The sequence below is a fragment of the Talpa occidentalis genome, unplaced genomic scaffold (assembly GCF_014898055.3).
Source record: "Talpa occidentalis isolate TD23 unplaced genomic scaffold, MPIMG_talOcc4v2.1 talOcc4.11, whole genome shotgun sequence".
In the NCBI taxonomy this organism is placed as follows: domain Eukaryota; kingdom Metazoa; phylum Chordata; class Mammalia; order Eulipotyphla; family Talpidae; genus Talpa; species Talpa occidentalis.
This window is the reverse complement of record NW_023601104.1, coordinates 41473737-41490624: the sequence shown is the minus strand read 5'-3', so window position 1 is coordinate 41490624 and position 16888 is coordinate 41473737. Positions and strand designations below refer to the sequence as shown.

At 50.3% G+C, this 16888-nt stretch overlaps 1 protein-coding gene across 1 annotated transcript; it reads left to right on the top strand.

Annotated features, from left to right (window-relative positions):
- The first annotated feature begins 829 nt into the window (after positions 1–829).
- Positions 830–7267, top strand: SLC22A17 (solute carrier family 22 member 17). The gene is made up of 10 exons (XM_037503081.2): positions 830–998; positions 1195–1701; positions 1793–1896; positions 4181–4335; positions 4911–5076; positions 5268–5413; positions 5571–5676; positions 5833–6050; positions 6357–6468; positions 6612–7267. Exons 2-10 carry the CDS (start codon positions 1294–1296, stop codon positions 6898–6900), a joined length of 1704 nt encoding a protein of 567 aa, XP_037358978.1. The 5' UTR covers positions 830–998; positions 1195–1293; the 3' UTR covers positions 6901–7267.
- The last annotated feature ends 9621 nt before the right edge of the window (positions 7268–16888 follow it).

The window sequence follows — 16888 nt, the reverse complement described above, 5'->3', positions numbered from 1 at the left end:
TTCCTCTAATTCCCCCTTTACACATCTGTCTCCCCAGTAAGCTACCCCAAGGTGGACCTTGTCCACCCTGTTATCTCCACAGCCTACAAGGCCAAAAACATAGTAGGCACTTAATAAATTTTACTGTTGAATTAATGAATGGATGGTTGGATGGATGGGTGCATGGGTGGGTGATGGATGGATGTGTGGGTGAGAAGTGGATATATGGAGGATGGAATGATGGATGGATGCATGGATGGTGGATGGATGGTGGATGACGGATAGGTGGATGGTGGATGGTGGATGGATGGATGGATGGATGGATGGATGCATGGGTGGATGGATGGGTAGATGGTGCATGGTGGATGGGTGGATGGATGGATGGATGGTGGATGACGGATGGGTGGATGGTGGATGGGTGGATGATGCATGGATGGATGGATGGGTGGATGGTGCATGGTGGATGGGTGGATGGATGGACGGATGATGGATGGGTGATGGATGGGTGATGGATGGGTGGAAGGAAGGAAGAATGATGATGAACTGGATGCAAAGAACGCCCTGGCATGCGACGGAGCTAGCTACTAGCCTTCAGCTTTTTTTTCTTTTTACCGCAATGGCCCGCAGACCCGGGGAACAGAGGCTGAGCCCCCTTCCCTCCCTCCCCTGAGTGCCGGCCCCCCTTCCTCTCTCTGACGAAGAGTCTGGACCGAAGGTTCTGCTGACGTGGGAAGGGGAGGAGAGTCTGGAGGAAGGGGAGGGGAAAGCAGCGCAGAGATCGCTGAGACGAAGGAGACGCCCGCGGCTGCAGAGCTGCAGCGCGGGGCCTCTTCGGGCTCTAGTCCCGGCTGCCCGCGCGCCGCTGGGCCGGAGGACAGCGCATCCCTTCGGTGCGGGCCGGCAGGGCCCCTGCGGTCGGCAAGCTGGCTCCCCGGGTGGCCACCGGGACCCCCGAGCCCAATGGCGGGGGGAGCAGCAAAATCGACAGCTCTGTAGAGATCACCCCCAGCCCCAACGGAGTAAGTGCCCGCGCCCCGGGGACCCCGCTATCACCGTCCCTCGCGCGCCCCTGCCCGCGCCTGGCTCGGGCGCGGTGCTCGCGCGCACCCCCGGCCCCTGGCTGCCTGGCTCGGCGGGCTCCCGCCCTCGTCTCGGGCCCTGAGGTTTTCTCCGCTTCGCCCTTCTCCTGCCCCCGCCCCCCACCTCCCTCAGCAGGTCGGGACCCTCGGAGATGCGGTGCCCGCCGAGCAGCTGCAGGGTGAGCGGGAGCGCGAGCGCGCGCGGGAGGGGGAGGGCGACGCGGGCGGCGCCGGGATGGGCAGCAGCCTGTCGCTGGCCGTGCCCCCCGGCCCCCTCAGCTTTGAGGCGCTGCTCGCCCAGGTGGGGGCGCTGGGTGGTGGCCAACAGCTGCAACTCGGCCTCTGCTGCCTGCCCGTGCTCTTCGTGGCGCTGGGCATGGCCTCGGACCCCATCTTCACTCTGGCGCCCCCACTGCATTGCCACTACGGGGGCTTCCCCCCGAACGCCTCCGGCTGGGAACAGCCCCCCAACGCCAGCGGCGTCAGCGTCGCCAGCGCGGCCCTAGCAGCCAGCGCGGCCAGCCGTGTCGCCACCAGTACGGACCCGTCGTGCAGCGGCTTCGCCCCGCCGGACTTCAACCACTGCCTCAAGGACTGGGACTACAATGGCCTGCCCGTGCTCACCACCAACGCCATTGGCCAGGTGAGGCGGCCTGGTGGGCCTTGGGTCTGAGGGCAGGCAGGCAGTGACCAGCCTGGGCCTCACTGCTGCTCCATCCCTCTCCCACCGGCAGTGGGATCTGGTGTGTGACCTGGGCTGGCAGGTGATCCTGGAGCAGATCCTGTTCATCTTGGGCTTTGCCTCTGGCTACCTGTTCCTGGGCTACCCTGCGGACAGGTGAGGGCTGCTGGGGGTGGCAGGTGGGTGGAGAGGAGGGGGTGCTAGGGAGGCTAGCCCAGGAACTGGCCTTTGCAAGAGGAGGAAGACAATTCACTGGACTCTTCAGTCTTCTCTGGACTTCTGTTCAATAACATGCAGCCCCACACTTGTCCCAATTTTACTCCCCATCAAGAAATAGTCTTGCCCTGCCCCTTCTCCATAGGGAATAACTCCTTCCCCACCCCCCATCCCTGTGGCCATGGACCAGTGGCCTCTTGTTCAAAGACAATAGCTGAACAAAAACCTCTGCAGAGACTAAAAGTGCTTGCTCCCCCTCAATTGTCCCAATCTCCACAAAGCAGCTCCATCTCCCTCACCATCTTCATAGATTAATAGACTCATCCCCAACAACTAATAGCCCCACCCCAACGGACACTTGCTCCAGCTCAATGGCCTCATTCCTAAAGATCAATCTGTTAATTCCTGCACACCAAGTCCCGTTCCCACTGACCAGTACTGCAGTTCTATAAACAAATGATCCCATCTCTGTCTGCCCAGCGACCCCTCCCCCACAAGTCAGCAACCATCTCCAAAGAAAAAACCCTCATTCCCAATAGTCCCACACCTGCTAACAATGACTCTCCCCTCTTAGGTCACTAGCTCAGTCCCTATGGATCAATGATCACAAGCGCACCCCTCATAAACTAACAGTCCCATGTTCAGGGATCCTCAGTGTTCTCAGATTCTCTCAGAGCAAAAGACTCATTTCCATGAATCAGTGGCCTCATCTCAAAGATCAGCAGCCCATCTCCACCAACCAATATCTTTCTCCATAGATCAAAAGTTCCAACTCCTCTTATCTTCGACACCATCATCACTGACCATCCCCATGGGTTGATTATGAGACTCATCTCCACCGATCTACAGTTCCAGCCATGTGGAATTAATACTCAATACCCATGGATCAGAGTCAACCCACCATTTAGTAGTCCAATTCCCTAAAATCAAAACCTATCCTCACTGCCCAATAGTCACACACTCCTAGGGACAAATGAAATCAACAGCCGATCTTCATGCATCTGTGGCCTCATTCCCACAGACCAGTACCCTAGTACCTACTGATCATCTCCAAAGACCAATAATCCATTTCCTAAAATCAGTAACTTTAGCCTCAGTAACCTTAGCCCCAGTAACCAATAAGCCCATCCCCATGGAAAAATGATCCCACTTATTGGATCAATAGCTTCACTCTCAGCTATCAGTGCTTCCAAGGACAGTGACCCCAATCTTCATCCCCACACATCAGAAGTCTTATTCCCCAAGGATCAATAGCCCAGCCCCCAGAGACCAATAGTTATGCCCTCACTGACTCATAGTTGATGACCATCACTGACTAATAATCCCTTCTCCCTTGGCCTGTGATTCCATCCTTACTGATTATTCCCACAGACCAATATTCCCATCCATAGGGACTAAGTGAGATCCCCACTGCATGAATCAGTGGCTCCATCCCCAAAGATCAGGTGTTCAATCTTCAAAAAGTAGTGAACATCCCCACTGATCAATAATCATATCTCTGTATTAATAGCCCAACCATTCCCATGGATCATTGGTTTAACCTTTGGCCAGGGGCGGAGAGAATAAATAAATAAATAAATAAATAAATAAATAAATAAATAAATAATCTTTGGCCAGTGGCCCGTCCCCATTTACCATCTTCATGGATGAACATGCCCTTGTCCCATGGAATAATGTTCTCATCCCCCAAAATCAATTATTCAGCCCCAACATCAGTAGCTCCATCCTCACTGACCAACATTATCCCCATGCACAAGAGGCTTGTAGCTCCACCTCTACAGGTCAACAGCTCTATGGAGGGGCAGGGAAGACAGAGAGTGAGGCTGACCCTGAGTGGAGGCTGCAGACGTCACTTCCCATATATCAGTAACCCTATTTCCTCTGATGAGCGAGACAAGCTCCATCTCTGCGGACCAATAGCTCTATTACAAGGCTCAATGTGTTCAGATCCCCTAAGCAATATCCTATCCCTCTGCTGCTTTGTCTCACGTCCATGGAGACACACCCTCGTCTCTGAGCATCTCCATGAATCAATGAATCAGGTGCCCAGTAGCAAGACATCACTTACGCACGGCCTCCCATCTGCCCCTATTCCCTAACCAGTGTAACGCTTGTTCCTGGGCCTAATCCTCATACCTCCAGCTTTGAAGTAGGAAACTGGGGCCCACCCAGCAACTCCTCCCCCAGAGAGTCAGGGTGACCAGAGGCCCTCCCCACTTTCTAGGTTTGGCCGTCGAGGAATAGTGCTGCTGACTTTGGGGCTGGTGGGCCCCTGCGGAGTGGGAGGTGCTGCTGCAGGATCCTCCACAGGTGTCATGGCCCTCCGATTCCTCTTGGGCTTCCTGCTTGCCGGCGTTGACCTGGGTGTCTACCTGATGCGTGAGTGGCACCCTCCCTGCCCTTGGGACTCATGCCTGTCTATCTGTAGCCCCAAGCTGTTCCCACCACCTCCTAGGGCCCCGCTCAGTTCCTCCTTCACTGTCCCAAGCTTCAGCTGTGTAGCACCTCAGCTATCTTTCTGCCCAAGCCTTTGAAGGATCAAGGGGTCTTGCTTCTCTTCGCACCCATCTCCCCCACAGTCTTGAAGGCCTTTTTTGCCAGGGACTGACTGCCGTCAGAGAATAAGGCTGCATTTTTAAAATGGAATTCTGAGTAGCAGCATAACCTTGAACAGGGGTTGATATGAAGGTCAAATAGAGGTTTGATGGGAAAGGGCCTGCAACCTGGGAACCGTATATAACCACCAGGGACTCTGATCCTGGAGCCCTCCGAGGTTTGATCAGGAGAGGAGAGAGGAGTAGAACATCTCTCTACCATTCAGACGTTAGTCTGTGGGAGGCAATGACTGCAGCCTCCACTCCAGGGGCTGACCTCACTCTGTCCCCTTCCTTCCCTCTGTCCTCTTCTCTCCCTTCCTCCCTGGCCTCTCCTCCCTGTCCTTGTTGTATCTCCAGGCCTGGAGCTGTGCGACCCAACCCAGAGGCTTCGGGTGGCCCTGGCAGGGGAGTTGGTGGGGGTGGGAGGGCACTTCCTGTTCCTGGGCCTGGCCCTGGTCTCTAAGGACTGGCGATTTCTGCAGCGAATGATCACTGCGCCCTGCATCCTCTTCTTGTTTTACGGGTCAGTATCACCCTCCACCTGTTGTCTGGTCACCTACCTCTCCCTCCAGCCTAGCTTTAGCCCACAGGCCCCTCCTCCTCCACCACTCCTCATCCAGGCCTGCCCCAGCCCCAACCCCGCCAGGGTGGGAGTGTCCCATCCCAGGTTGGACTCATCACAGTGCACCCCCCACCCTGCCACCCCACCCACAGTTGGCCTGGCCTGTTTCTGGAGTCTGCAAGGTGGCTGATAGTGAAACGGCAGATTGAAGAGGCTCAGTCTGTGTTGAGGATCCTGGCTGAGCGGAACCGGCCCCATGGGCAGATGCTGGGGGAGGAGGCCCAGGAGGCCCTGCAGGGTAAGAGTCGGGGTCCCCACAGCTGACACTTTACATGTGCACATCTGGGTGTCCTCTGCATGTGCCACCTTCTCCCAGGGTCCCGACAACCGTTGTGGGAGGACCCTGGGTTCCCAGCTGTTTCTTCTAACAAACAGCTCCTCTTTCTCTCCCGAAGACCTGGAGAACACCTGCCCTCTCCCTGCAACATCCTCCTTTTCCTTCGCTTCCCTCCTCAACTACCGCAACATCTGGAAAAATCTGCTTATCCTGGGCTTCACCAAGTGAGCCTGGGTGTCTGAGGCGAGGGCCAGGCCAGTAGCTGGAATGGGGGCTGCCTGGGGGGGGGCAGGCCTGAGGGCCCTACAGAGGGCACCCCAGGCCATGAGTGCACATGGGGAGTCAGACCCCATTCTTGGCTTTCCCATCCCTCCTCACAGCTTCATTGCTCACGCCATTCGCCACTGCTACCAGCCCGTAGGAGGAGGAGGAAGCCCATCGGACTTCTACCTGTGCTCCCTGCTGGCCAGCGGCACCGCAGCCCTGGCCTGCGTCTTCCTGGGGGTCACCGTTGACCGATTTGGCCGCCGGGGCATCCTGCTTCTCTCGATGACCCTCACTGGCATTGCGTCCCTGGTCCTGCTGGGCCTGTGGGATTGTGAGCAACCTCCCTCCCCCACAGTGTGGGCTCAGCCAAGGAACCCCAGGAGAGGCGCTCCAGACAGGCTGAGCCACTACTTCGGGCATAGGCCTCCCAAGAACAGAGCAGACCCTGCCCTGCCCAGCTCTCTCACAGTCCTCTGCCCTGGCCACACACCCCTGTCTGCTCTCCCAATCGATTAGTGAAAGCCCAGAGCCCACCCAGCGAGAGCTACAGGATCAGAGGCCCAAGGGGATGATGCCAGCACCTAGGCCGAGCCTGATCTCCCCACCTTCACTCACTTCCTCCCTGTTGGTCCTCCAGATCTGAATGAGGCCGCCATCACCACTTTCTCCGTCCTTGGCCTCTTCTCTTCCCAGGCTTCTGGCATCCTCAGCACCCTGCTTGCTGCCGAGGTCATCCCTACCACAGTCCGGTGAGTGCGGGGGGCCGCCAGGGACTGCACCAGGCCTCTCAGCTCCCATGAGGACAGGGTCTCTATGAAAGAGGGAAGGCTGCTGGAGAGGGGTGGGGTGAGGCCCACAGCTCGAGACTGAGTGCCGTCTCCATGCCTCCCAGGGGCCGTGGCCTGGGCCTGATCATGGCACTGGGGGCGCTTGGAGGTTTGAGTGGCCCAGCGCAGCGCCTCCACATGGGCCATGGAGCCTTCCTGCAGCACGTGGTGCTGGCGGCCTGTGCCCTCCTCTGCATCCTCAGCATCATGCTTCTGCCGGAGACCAAGCGCAAGCTCCTGCCCGAGGTGCTCCGGGATGGGGAGCTGTGCCGCCGGCCTTCCCTGCTGCGGCAGCCACCCCCTAACCGCTGTGACCATGTCCCGCTGCTTGCCACCCCCAACCCTGCCCTCTGAGCAGCCTCTGAGCATCCTGGCAGGAGGCTGGCCCATACAGAAAGGCGGCATGAGGCCCCAGCAAGATCATTAGGAGGACTGAGTGAGGAAGGCAGAGTTGTTCAGAAGGCTCAGAGGCACCTCCCGCCAGCTTTTGAGGAGAGCTCAGAGGGCTGCTCCCACCTCACCTCCTCCCTGCTGCTTTGTGTTCACTTCCTTGGCAAGAGCCAAGGGACAGGGAGAGAGCTCCACACTGTAACCACTAGGTCTGGGCTCCATCCTGTGCCCAAAGACATCCACCCGGACCTTTCTTTCTTGCTCTGTCATTCTGTTTCAATAAAGACATTTTGAATAAATGAGCATATCATCGCCTGGACGTCCGTCCCTTCTGTCTCTTGGGGGAAGGTTTCTCTTGTGGAACCAAAACCAACAATCTCCCTCCCTCTCCTTTTGCGCTGCCCCCGGTGTTCACTTCAAACTCCCACCCCTGGCTATTGCTCGCTGAGCGGGTAGGAGGGGGCAGGACACTTCACGAACTTCATTCAGTCACTGAAGGTGGGTGTTTGGATCAGTTAAGGTTGTTTTTTGTTTGTTTTTCTTGTTGCAAGTAATAAAAATGGACTCTAAGAAAGTCAAACAAGAAGGGAATGCATTAGAGGGAGGTGGTGGAGAACTCACAGCATGGAAGAAGCAGAACTAGTGATAAAAGCAGGAGCCAGTGAGACCCCCTGACCCAGGGAATAGGAACCCTTTCTTTGTGAGGTCACCTGGCCAGATGAATGAACTCCAGTGGAATTCAATCTTTGGGTCGCCCACTGAAAATCCACTTCCAGAGAGCAAGTAGCACATCCCTCCACCCAGATCCCTGACAGGAGAGAAAGCACAGCCCGGGTGCTGTTAGAAATGGGGTTGGGTGTTGTCCAGGCAAAAACAAGGGATGCCCACTCTTCTTTTACAGATGAGAAAACTGATGCCAGAGACTTAGTAATTTGGCCAAGGCTATGAAGTTAATGAGTGACAGACCTGGGATATGACCAGATCCTGAAGCTGAGGTCTTTGTGCATGCACACTGTGGCCGTCTTCCAGGTCCTCCCAGCCTTTGGGCACTGTCCTTGGGAGCATGAAGAGGAGTCTCTCGGCACCCCTGGAAGGTGGCAGTAAGAGGCTGAGACTTTTACCTCAGTGCCAGGGCCTGCCAGACAAACTAGCCCTGGCCTGCCTTTACCACTTCAGGCAGTCTCTTAACCTCCTGCTTCCTTCAAGGGCTCCTATGAGAATTAATTGGAAGTGACTCTTTTACCCTATTAGATGGTAAGCTCCTTACCATCTAATAGGGCAGAGCAGGACCAGTGTTTTACTCAACTTTTTTTTTTTTAAGATTTATTTATTTTTGCATACAAGAACTGGGGTACAGGCCAGAGATTGCGGGGGGTGAGAGGATTCACTAGAGGCAGAGTGGGGAACAGAACAGACAGACTGACTGAAATACACTGCTGAGGGGAGCAGCGGGCGAGTCGGGAGAGGTCTGCTGTGCCATGCGGGTTGCTCCCTGGCTGACCAGGGATCGAACTTGTGCTGCAGAGGCTGCGGATTGCTTCATAGTGCGGTGCTTAACCCCTTGCGCCACCAGGGAGGCCCTTACTCAACTTTGAAACACCAAAGTCTGATCCAAGTCCTGAAGGGTCTGTCATTAAGTTCAAAAAGTTATCTATTCATTCTTTCAGCAAATGTTTCGTGCCCAATTGACCAGTATCATCCTGGATATTTAGGACATAGGCCATTTCATCCTTCAAGGAGCTTAAAATCCATCTAATACTCGGCAAAATAATGAGGAGGAAGACAGACCAGTAGTTTGGAGCACCAAAGCCTGCATCCTGAGGTAGAAAGCCCTCAGGCAGGAGCTTAGCAGATAAGGTCAGTGCTCTGAACTCCAAGCAAAGGTTCAAGGGAGAGCAAAGGTCTGAAGGCAGGAAAGGGCAAAGTGGCTCACAAAAAGGAATTCTTAGGAAAACTGAAGTTTTGAGGCCAGCCTCTTCTGAAGAAGGGAGGAGCGTGACCCACAGATTCCTGCAACGCCTGCGTCTATCTCCTTCCCCTCTGCCAGTCCGTGTCTGAAGCCCAAAGCTCTATGAACTGAGCCATGCCACAGACTGTCAACAGTGATGTTACTTGAGAACTCATAAAACTGTTCCTTATTTAATCTGCAGAGCCCCTGAAAGTAGTGTATTTGTTTGGATCCTACTATTAATAGTAGGAAATGGAAATGAGAGAAATCGAGGGATGTGTTAAGCTTGGACTCAAACCCAGGCCTTCTGGCTGTTCTCTCCTCCCGTTATACACTCTGCCTTACACATTCTGCAGAACATTCTGTGGGGTTTTAACTGACGTTTTGGATTGAATAGCCAATGATAAAACAAAGGATCATACTCACTGCTGCCTTCAGATTCTGTGAGAACAAACAGGATGGTAGATAACAAAGCACTTACGCTTTTTGGAAGAGGCCATGGAAGGCTGAGGAGTTATTTATATGTGAATGACACTGTCCAATACATTGTGAGGAATGGTGTCAAAGGGCATTTCAATGAACCAATCGTGTGCACAGCCATTTTCTAGGGAAGGAAAGTGAAAACACTCAGAAAGCTAGAGTGGCTCCAACATGGAGGACAGGTGGTTAAAAACAGCAAGTTTGTCTGATTTCAGATTAAGTGGTGGAGGCAAAGAAAATGGTGGCATTTAAGAAGCATCAGCAAAGCACAAGGAAAGACAATCCCTCCTGTCCAAGTGATTCAGTGTAAGTGGGAAGGGTCGATGTGGTTGGCTAACACCACCAGCATCTTGTCGGTTATTCTGAAATTCACCAACCACACAATCTCATTAAAGCCTCAGTAGCTCCACGAAGAAGTTATTACTTTCTAGGCTTTTACGAATGGAGAGATTAATGTTTGGAGAGGTGACTTATTCAAAGTTTTATGTGACTAGTGAGTAACATGAACTGAGATCCTGCAATCTTCTTATTGCATGCCAGATACAAAATATTTCTAAATACTATGACAGAAAATCTTACTCTGAAATATTATGTTTAGAAGGTGCCCCAAGAACTTGAAGAGTTTTCGAGCCAATAACTAAATGACTACTTTCTTTGAAGAGGTTGGACTGATTGAAACATGCACACATTTTAGAAATGCTTTAGTTGGATTCACAACTAAAAGTTGTAATGAATTATTGAGGGGAATATTAAAAGAATATACTATGGAGTTTATTTATAACCTTAAAAAAAATATTACATGAGGGGCCTCCCTGGTGGCTCAAGAGGTTAAGTCTCAGCACTATGAAGCTATCAGCAGTCACTGCAGCATGAGTTCAATCCCCGTTCAATCCCCGGCCAAAAAGCTGACCCACATGGCTCAGCAGACCTCTCCTGTCTCGCCTGCTGCTCCCCTCAGCAGTGTATTTCAGTAGATCTGCTCCCCACTCTATCTCTGGTGAATCCACTCCCGCCCCGCACCTCTGGCCTGTACCCCAGTTCTTCTACATAAAAATAAATAAAATCTTTTAAAAAAATTACATGAAGGGCCTCCCCGGTGGTGCAGAGGTTGAGCGCTGGGTTGCGAAGCTGCCCGCAGCCTCTCCAGCCCCGGTTTGACCCCGGGCCACAGGGTGAGGGTCCCACATGGCGCGCAGACCTCTCCTGCCGCCCGCTGCTCCCCTCAGCAGTGTTCCTCGGTCCTTCTGCCTGCTCTGCTCCCCGCTCTGGCTCTGGTGAATTCTCTCACCCTCCCGCACTTCTGACTGTACCCAGTGCTTGTATAAATAAATAAATAAATAAATCTTAAAAAATAAATTAAAAAAAAATCACATGAAATATGAAAGCCACACGAGTCCTCATTCAGTTAACCTAGCCTGGCCACCACGCAAACAATGACTACTGATTATCCACTACTGTCTGGTGCTACCTCAGGTCAGGGGCGGGCATGCTGTTGTCACCTGCAAGAACCCAGAAGACTATGAAGCAGATAATTGCAATCCTGTGTGGAAATGCAAAGATATGAATCAAGTGCTGTAGCAGCAGTAAGTGTATTGGAGGCAGTCAAGAAAAACTTCTGACATTTGGATTGAACCTTAAAGTCTTTTGAGTTTACCAGGGACCAAAAAGAGGAAGAAAACAATGCAAAGTCTAGGGCATGAGAGAACATGGGGTGCAAGTGTTTATTTCAAACATCCACAGATGTTTGAAAGAGCACCCAGCAAACACCCATCGCTAACATATTTATTAGTGAAAGATTGAAAGCTTTTCCCCTGAGATGAGGACAAGACAAACATGACTGTGCTTACTTTGACTCAACACTGTACTGGAGGGTCTAGCCAGGGAAACTAGACAAGAAAATGAAATAAAAAGTAGCCAGAATGGAAAGGACAAGGTAAAACTCTGTATTTGCAAATGACATGATATTGTATACAGAGAATCCTAGGAATACACAAAATGGTTGCTAGAACTAAATAAGTCCAGCAAGTTTACTAGACTTGCAATTGAACTGGCAGGATATGAGACCAATATATAAAAATCAATCATATTCTATACAATAGCAGTGAAAAATTTTAAAATAAAATCAAGAAATCAATTTCGGGGCCTCACTGGTGACCTAGGGGTTAAGTCTCAGCACTATCACTGTTGCAGCCTTAGTTCAATCCCAGGCCAGGGAGCTGACCCACATGGCGCGCAGACCTCTCCTGCCTTGCCCGCTGCTCCCCTCCGCAGAGTCTTTGGTCCGTCTGCTTGTTCCGTTCCCCGCTCTGTCTCTGGTGAATTCTCTCACCCTCCTGCGCCTCTGACCTGTACCTCAGTTCTTGTATAAAATAAAAAAATCTTTTTTAAAAATAAAATAAAATAGTGAAAGCTTGGACTCCCTGGTGGTGCAAAGGGTTAAGTCGCAGCATTATGAAGCTATCTGCAGCCACTGCAGCACGAATTCAATCCCCAGCCAGGGAGGCGACCCACAGCAGACCACTCCTGTCTTGCCCACTGGCTGCTTCCCTCAGTAGTGTATTTCAGTGGATCTGTATGATCTCCCAGTTTTTGCATGCATAAATAAGTAAAAATAAATCTTTAAAAAAAATTAGGTAGGGCCTCCCCGGTGGCGCAGCAGTTGAGCGCTGGGTTGCGAAGCTGCCCGCAGCCTCTGCGGCACCGGTTCGATCCCCGGCTGCTCCCCGGCCACCAGAGGAGGGTCCCACATGTCGCGCAGACCTCTCCTGCCGCCCGCTGCTCCCCTCAGCAGTGTACTTCAGTCCTTCTGCCTGCTCTGCCTCCCCGCTCTGGCTCTGGTGAATTCTCTCACCCTCCCGTGCTTCTGACTGTACCCAGTGCTTGTATAAATAAATAAATAAATCTTAAAAAAAAAAAAAATGAGAAAGTGCCCAAATAGGACAGGGATTCAAATTCTAAAAAAAAAAAAAAAATTAGGTAGACGATTACATCATTCATACTATGTATGTATGTATGCGTGTATATAAGTACAACATACCACTGAATTGCACACTTAAAGGTACATTTTATGGGGCCTCCCCGGTGGCGCAGCGGTTGAGCGCTGGGTTGCGAGGCTGCCCGCAGCCTCTGCGGCGCAGGTTAGATCCCCGACTGCTCCCCGGCCACCGGAGGAGGGTCCCACATGCCGCGCAGACCCCTCCTGCCGCCCGCTGCTCCCCTCAGCAGTGTACTTCGGTCCTTCTGCCTGCTCTGCTCCCCGCTCTGGCTCTGGTGAATTCTCTCGCCCTCCCGCGTTTCTGACTGTACCCAGTGCATGTATAAACAAACAAACAAACAAACAAACAAATAAATAAATAAAATACGTGCCTCTTTAAAAAAAAAATTAAAAAAAAAAAAGAAATAAAAAAAGGTACATTTTATGGTATGTGAATTACAGGTCCACAAAAAATTCCATACAGCTTTTTGGTAGGATGCTAGTCAGAGATATGACAAACTGACATTTTTCTTTAGCAAATAAAATTAAAACTCTCTAAGTGACTATGTTTTTTTAAATATTTATTTATGCATACAAGAACTGGGGTACAACCCAAAGGTGCGGGAGGTGAGAGGATTCACCAGAGACAGAGTGGGGAGCAGAACAGGCAGACTGACTGAAATACCCTGCTAGGGAAGCAGCAGGTGAGTCAGGAGAGGTCTGCTGCGCCATGTGGGTAGCTCCCTGGCTGGGGGGGATGGAACTCGTGCTGCTGAGGCTGCAGATAACTTCATAGTGCGGTGCTTAACCTCTTTTGCCACTAGGCAGGCCCATCTAAGTGACTATTTTGTAACAAATTCTAGCACCAAGTGTCCAGCAAAGGCCTGATCATTGAATCACTGATTACTATAGGCCGAGATTGGGAAAGACGCATGAGAAATTATCATGGTTGAAAGACATTTTAAAATTAGACCAAAATTTGATCATATAAATGATCAAATGCTATATTAGTTTTTAAAAATGTAGCAACTGGGCCTCCCTGTGGCGCAGCAGGATGAGCGCAGAGCTGTGAAGCTGTCCGCAGCCTCTGCAGCGCGGGTTCAATTCCTGGCCGGCCAGGGAGATTCCCACATGGCGCAGCAGACCTCTCCTGTCTCACCCGCTGCTCCCCTCAGCAGTGTATTTCATTCCTTCTGCCTGTTCTGCTCCCTGCTCTGTCTCTGGTGAATTCTCTCACCCCCCACATCTCTGGCCTGTACCCCAGTGCTTGTATAAATAAATCTTAAAAAAATAATAAAAATAAAAATCATTCACAACTTATTAAAAAAAAATGTAGCAACTGATTTTTACTATGGTTGTCAGGTTGGACAAATCCAACAAGTTGTCTTCTTTCATGTTGTATCGACAGTCTCTTCTAAGGATGTGACTCAGACTCTCATTGCAGAAGAAATCTTAAACTCGCCTAATCTCTTCCCTAAAGATACTTTCTTCCTACAGATTTCCAGTGAGACTGGACTCATTCCTAACCCATTAACAAGGAGCTTTCTTGGGACTGACAGAAAAATGATCTCTCTTTCCCAAGGAATGCAACTTTCTTTCTATACCACTTTCTCATCAAATTGGGATATATCATCAAATTAGGATGATACAGGGAAAATAGAGAGACAAGGAAAAGTACGGTATCTGATCCCTGTATGAATAGGAACTAGCAGGTCCAGGAGAAAGAGACTTCCCATGTATATTAACAACTACAGAGCACCTACTATGTGAAAGGCACTGTGAGGTCATACATAGGCCCAATTCATGCCCTTAAGGAATTGCCAGTGATAGGGAAATGGATATAATTATTTTAATCACAAGATCATGCATAAGATAGGAGCAATTTACCCTGACTGAATGAGTCATTTTGACTAGGGAATCTAGGAAGACTTAATGCCTTCCTTGGCTTACACCATGACTCTTGAGAGTAAATGACATGGGCATTGTGGCTGGAACAACAGCATGAGCACTACATGAAAACAGCTAAGATGTGACTGGAGAGGCCTCCCTGGTGGTACAAGGGGTTAAGCATCAGCACTATGAAGCTACCTGCAGCCACTGTAGCACGTGTTCGATCCCTGGCCAGGGAACTACCCACATGGTGAAGCAGACCTCTCCCATCTCTCCTGCTGCTCCCCTCAGCAGTGTATTTGAGTCAATCTGCCTGTTTTGCTCCCCACTCTCTGGTGAATCCTCTCACCCCCACCCCCGTACCTCTGGCATGTACCCCAGTTCTTGTATGCATAAATCAATCTTAAAAAAAAAAAAGAGATGTAACTGGAATGCACAGTGCACCAGATGTAGGGCAGGATGTGGCAGGGAAATTTAATCAGGATCAAATTGGGAGACCAGAGTTCCACACTTCAGTCTGTCCTTCTGGTTGCAGTAGAGGAGTCCTTCTGTTAACAGGAATTTGAAGCCCACTGCAATGAAGATGTGAAGTTGCTCAAGCAGTTACAATGATCAGGGTATTTTCCAGCAGTGATTGCACATACAAAAACAGGAACAAAGAATGGGCAGGCATTCCTCCTCCAGGTGCCCACAATTTATAAGGATTCTTAATAGCCACTTAGCGCCCCCTGGTGGCTATGTGAGACCTCTGCACATTTAACACCATCAAGCCATTTGCTTCATTCTAGTCCATATTGAATTTATACCCTCTCTTGCTGATCAGATTACCAAGCACGAAACCCTCAAACACCTAACAAATCACACAACAGGGGGGAATACAATAGATGAGTAAATGCTAAATTAACCCGTGGTCAATACTGACCTGAAAACTCAATACAAAGCCACTTGAGAGGTAGGCTAAGGCTTCACAGGTATGAGAAGTCTTTTTTTTTTTTTATTTATACATACAAGAACCGGGGTACAGGCCACATGCACGGGAGGGTGACAGATTCACCAGAGACAGAGTGGGGAACAAAACAGGCAGACTGACCCAAACACACTGCTGAAGGGAGCAGCAGGCAAGACAGGAGAGGTCTGTCATGTCATGTAGATATCTCCCTGACTAGCCAGCTAGGATCAAACCCACACTGCAGAGGCAAAGGACAGCTCCACAGCACTGCACTCAACCGCCTGAGCTGCCAGGGAAGCCCTAGAAGTCCTTTCTTTATCCTAAGGTTATTGAAGAAAAAAAGCCACTTGCTTCACATTCTAGTCAATATTCATTGTGACTAGAATGTGAAGCAATCAGGAACAAAATATCCTAGGAAGAGAATTTAAGAGCCTCCCTGGTAGCGCAAGGGGTTGTTTAAGCACAAGGTTGTGAAGCTATCCGCAGCCTCTGCAGCACCAGTTCAATCCCCAGCCAGGGAGGTGACCCACATGGTTCAGCAGACCCGTCTCGCCTGCTGCTCCTCAGCAGTGTATTTCAGTCTGCCTGTTCTGTTCCCCACTCTCTCTGAACTGTACCCCAGTTCTTGTATACATAAATAAATCTAAAAAGTATCCAAAGATTTTAAGATCTGACATTAGCACGTAAAAGGGAGAAATTAGGTTAACATGACCAAGTAACTATTAAATACTAAAGCAATTTAAAAGTTGAGCCCTACTAGTTAATGGGATAATCCTGAACATAATAATCTAATACTGTGAAGTCATCTGCACCACTAAAGATAACACAGGTTATGTAATTATGTTAGCTGAATGTTAACTTTTCCTCTTTAATGAACCTACCTTGGAATACAGAAGACAGACTACCCAGGCACCAATGTAAGAATCAAGTGCTGCTGGTGGGGATAATGCACTTTCACCCAAGTTTTATCAGTATACGCAGAAGTGCTATCAGATAAAGGCTAATCTAGCTATCATTTTACTTTCTCAAACTCATTATATTTACCTCTCCAATGCCAATCAGGGCCACATGCTATCCAGAAAACCCATCATCCTCAACTAAATACATAATGTTCTTGCTAGTTGCAATTTTAACTCCTACTCCTTAATTCATGAGTGGGAACTTCTCCAAACACCAGCACTTCCACAGAGAATTAACAGCCATCTGTGATCTAAGAGAAAATAGGAAGATAAATAATCCTTACACCCAAGAGGCCAAACAATTTTTATTTTCAAAAACAACTTTATTCATGACACATATTAAAAAAAAAACTCCCATCCCCTGGAAATGAGCTAAAAAAATAAACAAAATCCACCTCCCACCTCCCTATTCCCACTTCCTCCCATTCCCTCCAAATAAAAGGGAAAAAAAGGCAAAGAAAAAAAAACAAAACAAAACAAAAAACTGAAAAACAAAACAAAACAAACAAAAAAAAACAAAAACAGCCCAAAACCCCCCAAAACAAGGTAGTGCATTTCCCCAGGGGGAAGGGAAATTTACACTGGAGCCGCTGGGAGCGGAACGAAGATCTTCCGGCTACAGAAACCTGCAAAGAAAGACACTCAAAACAGAAAAAGAAACACAAAAGGAAACAAAATAGATCACCAGGCAATCTGGAGGGGCAGGGAGCCGAAGAGGAGGGGTGGGGTGGGTGGCAGACCTGGCAGGACAG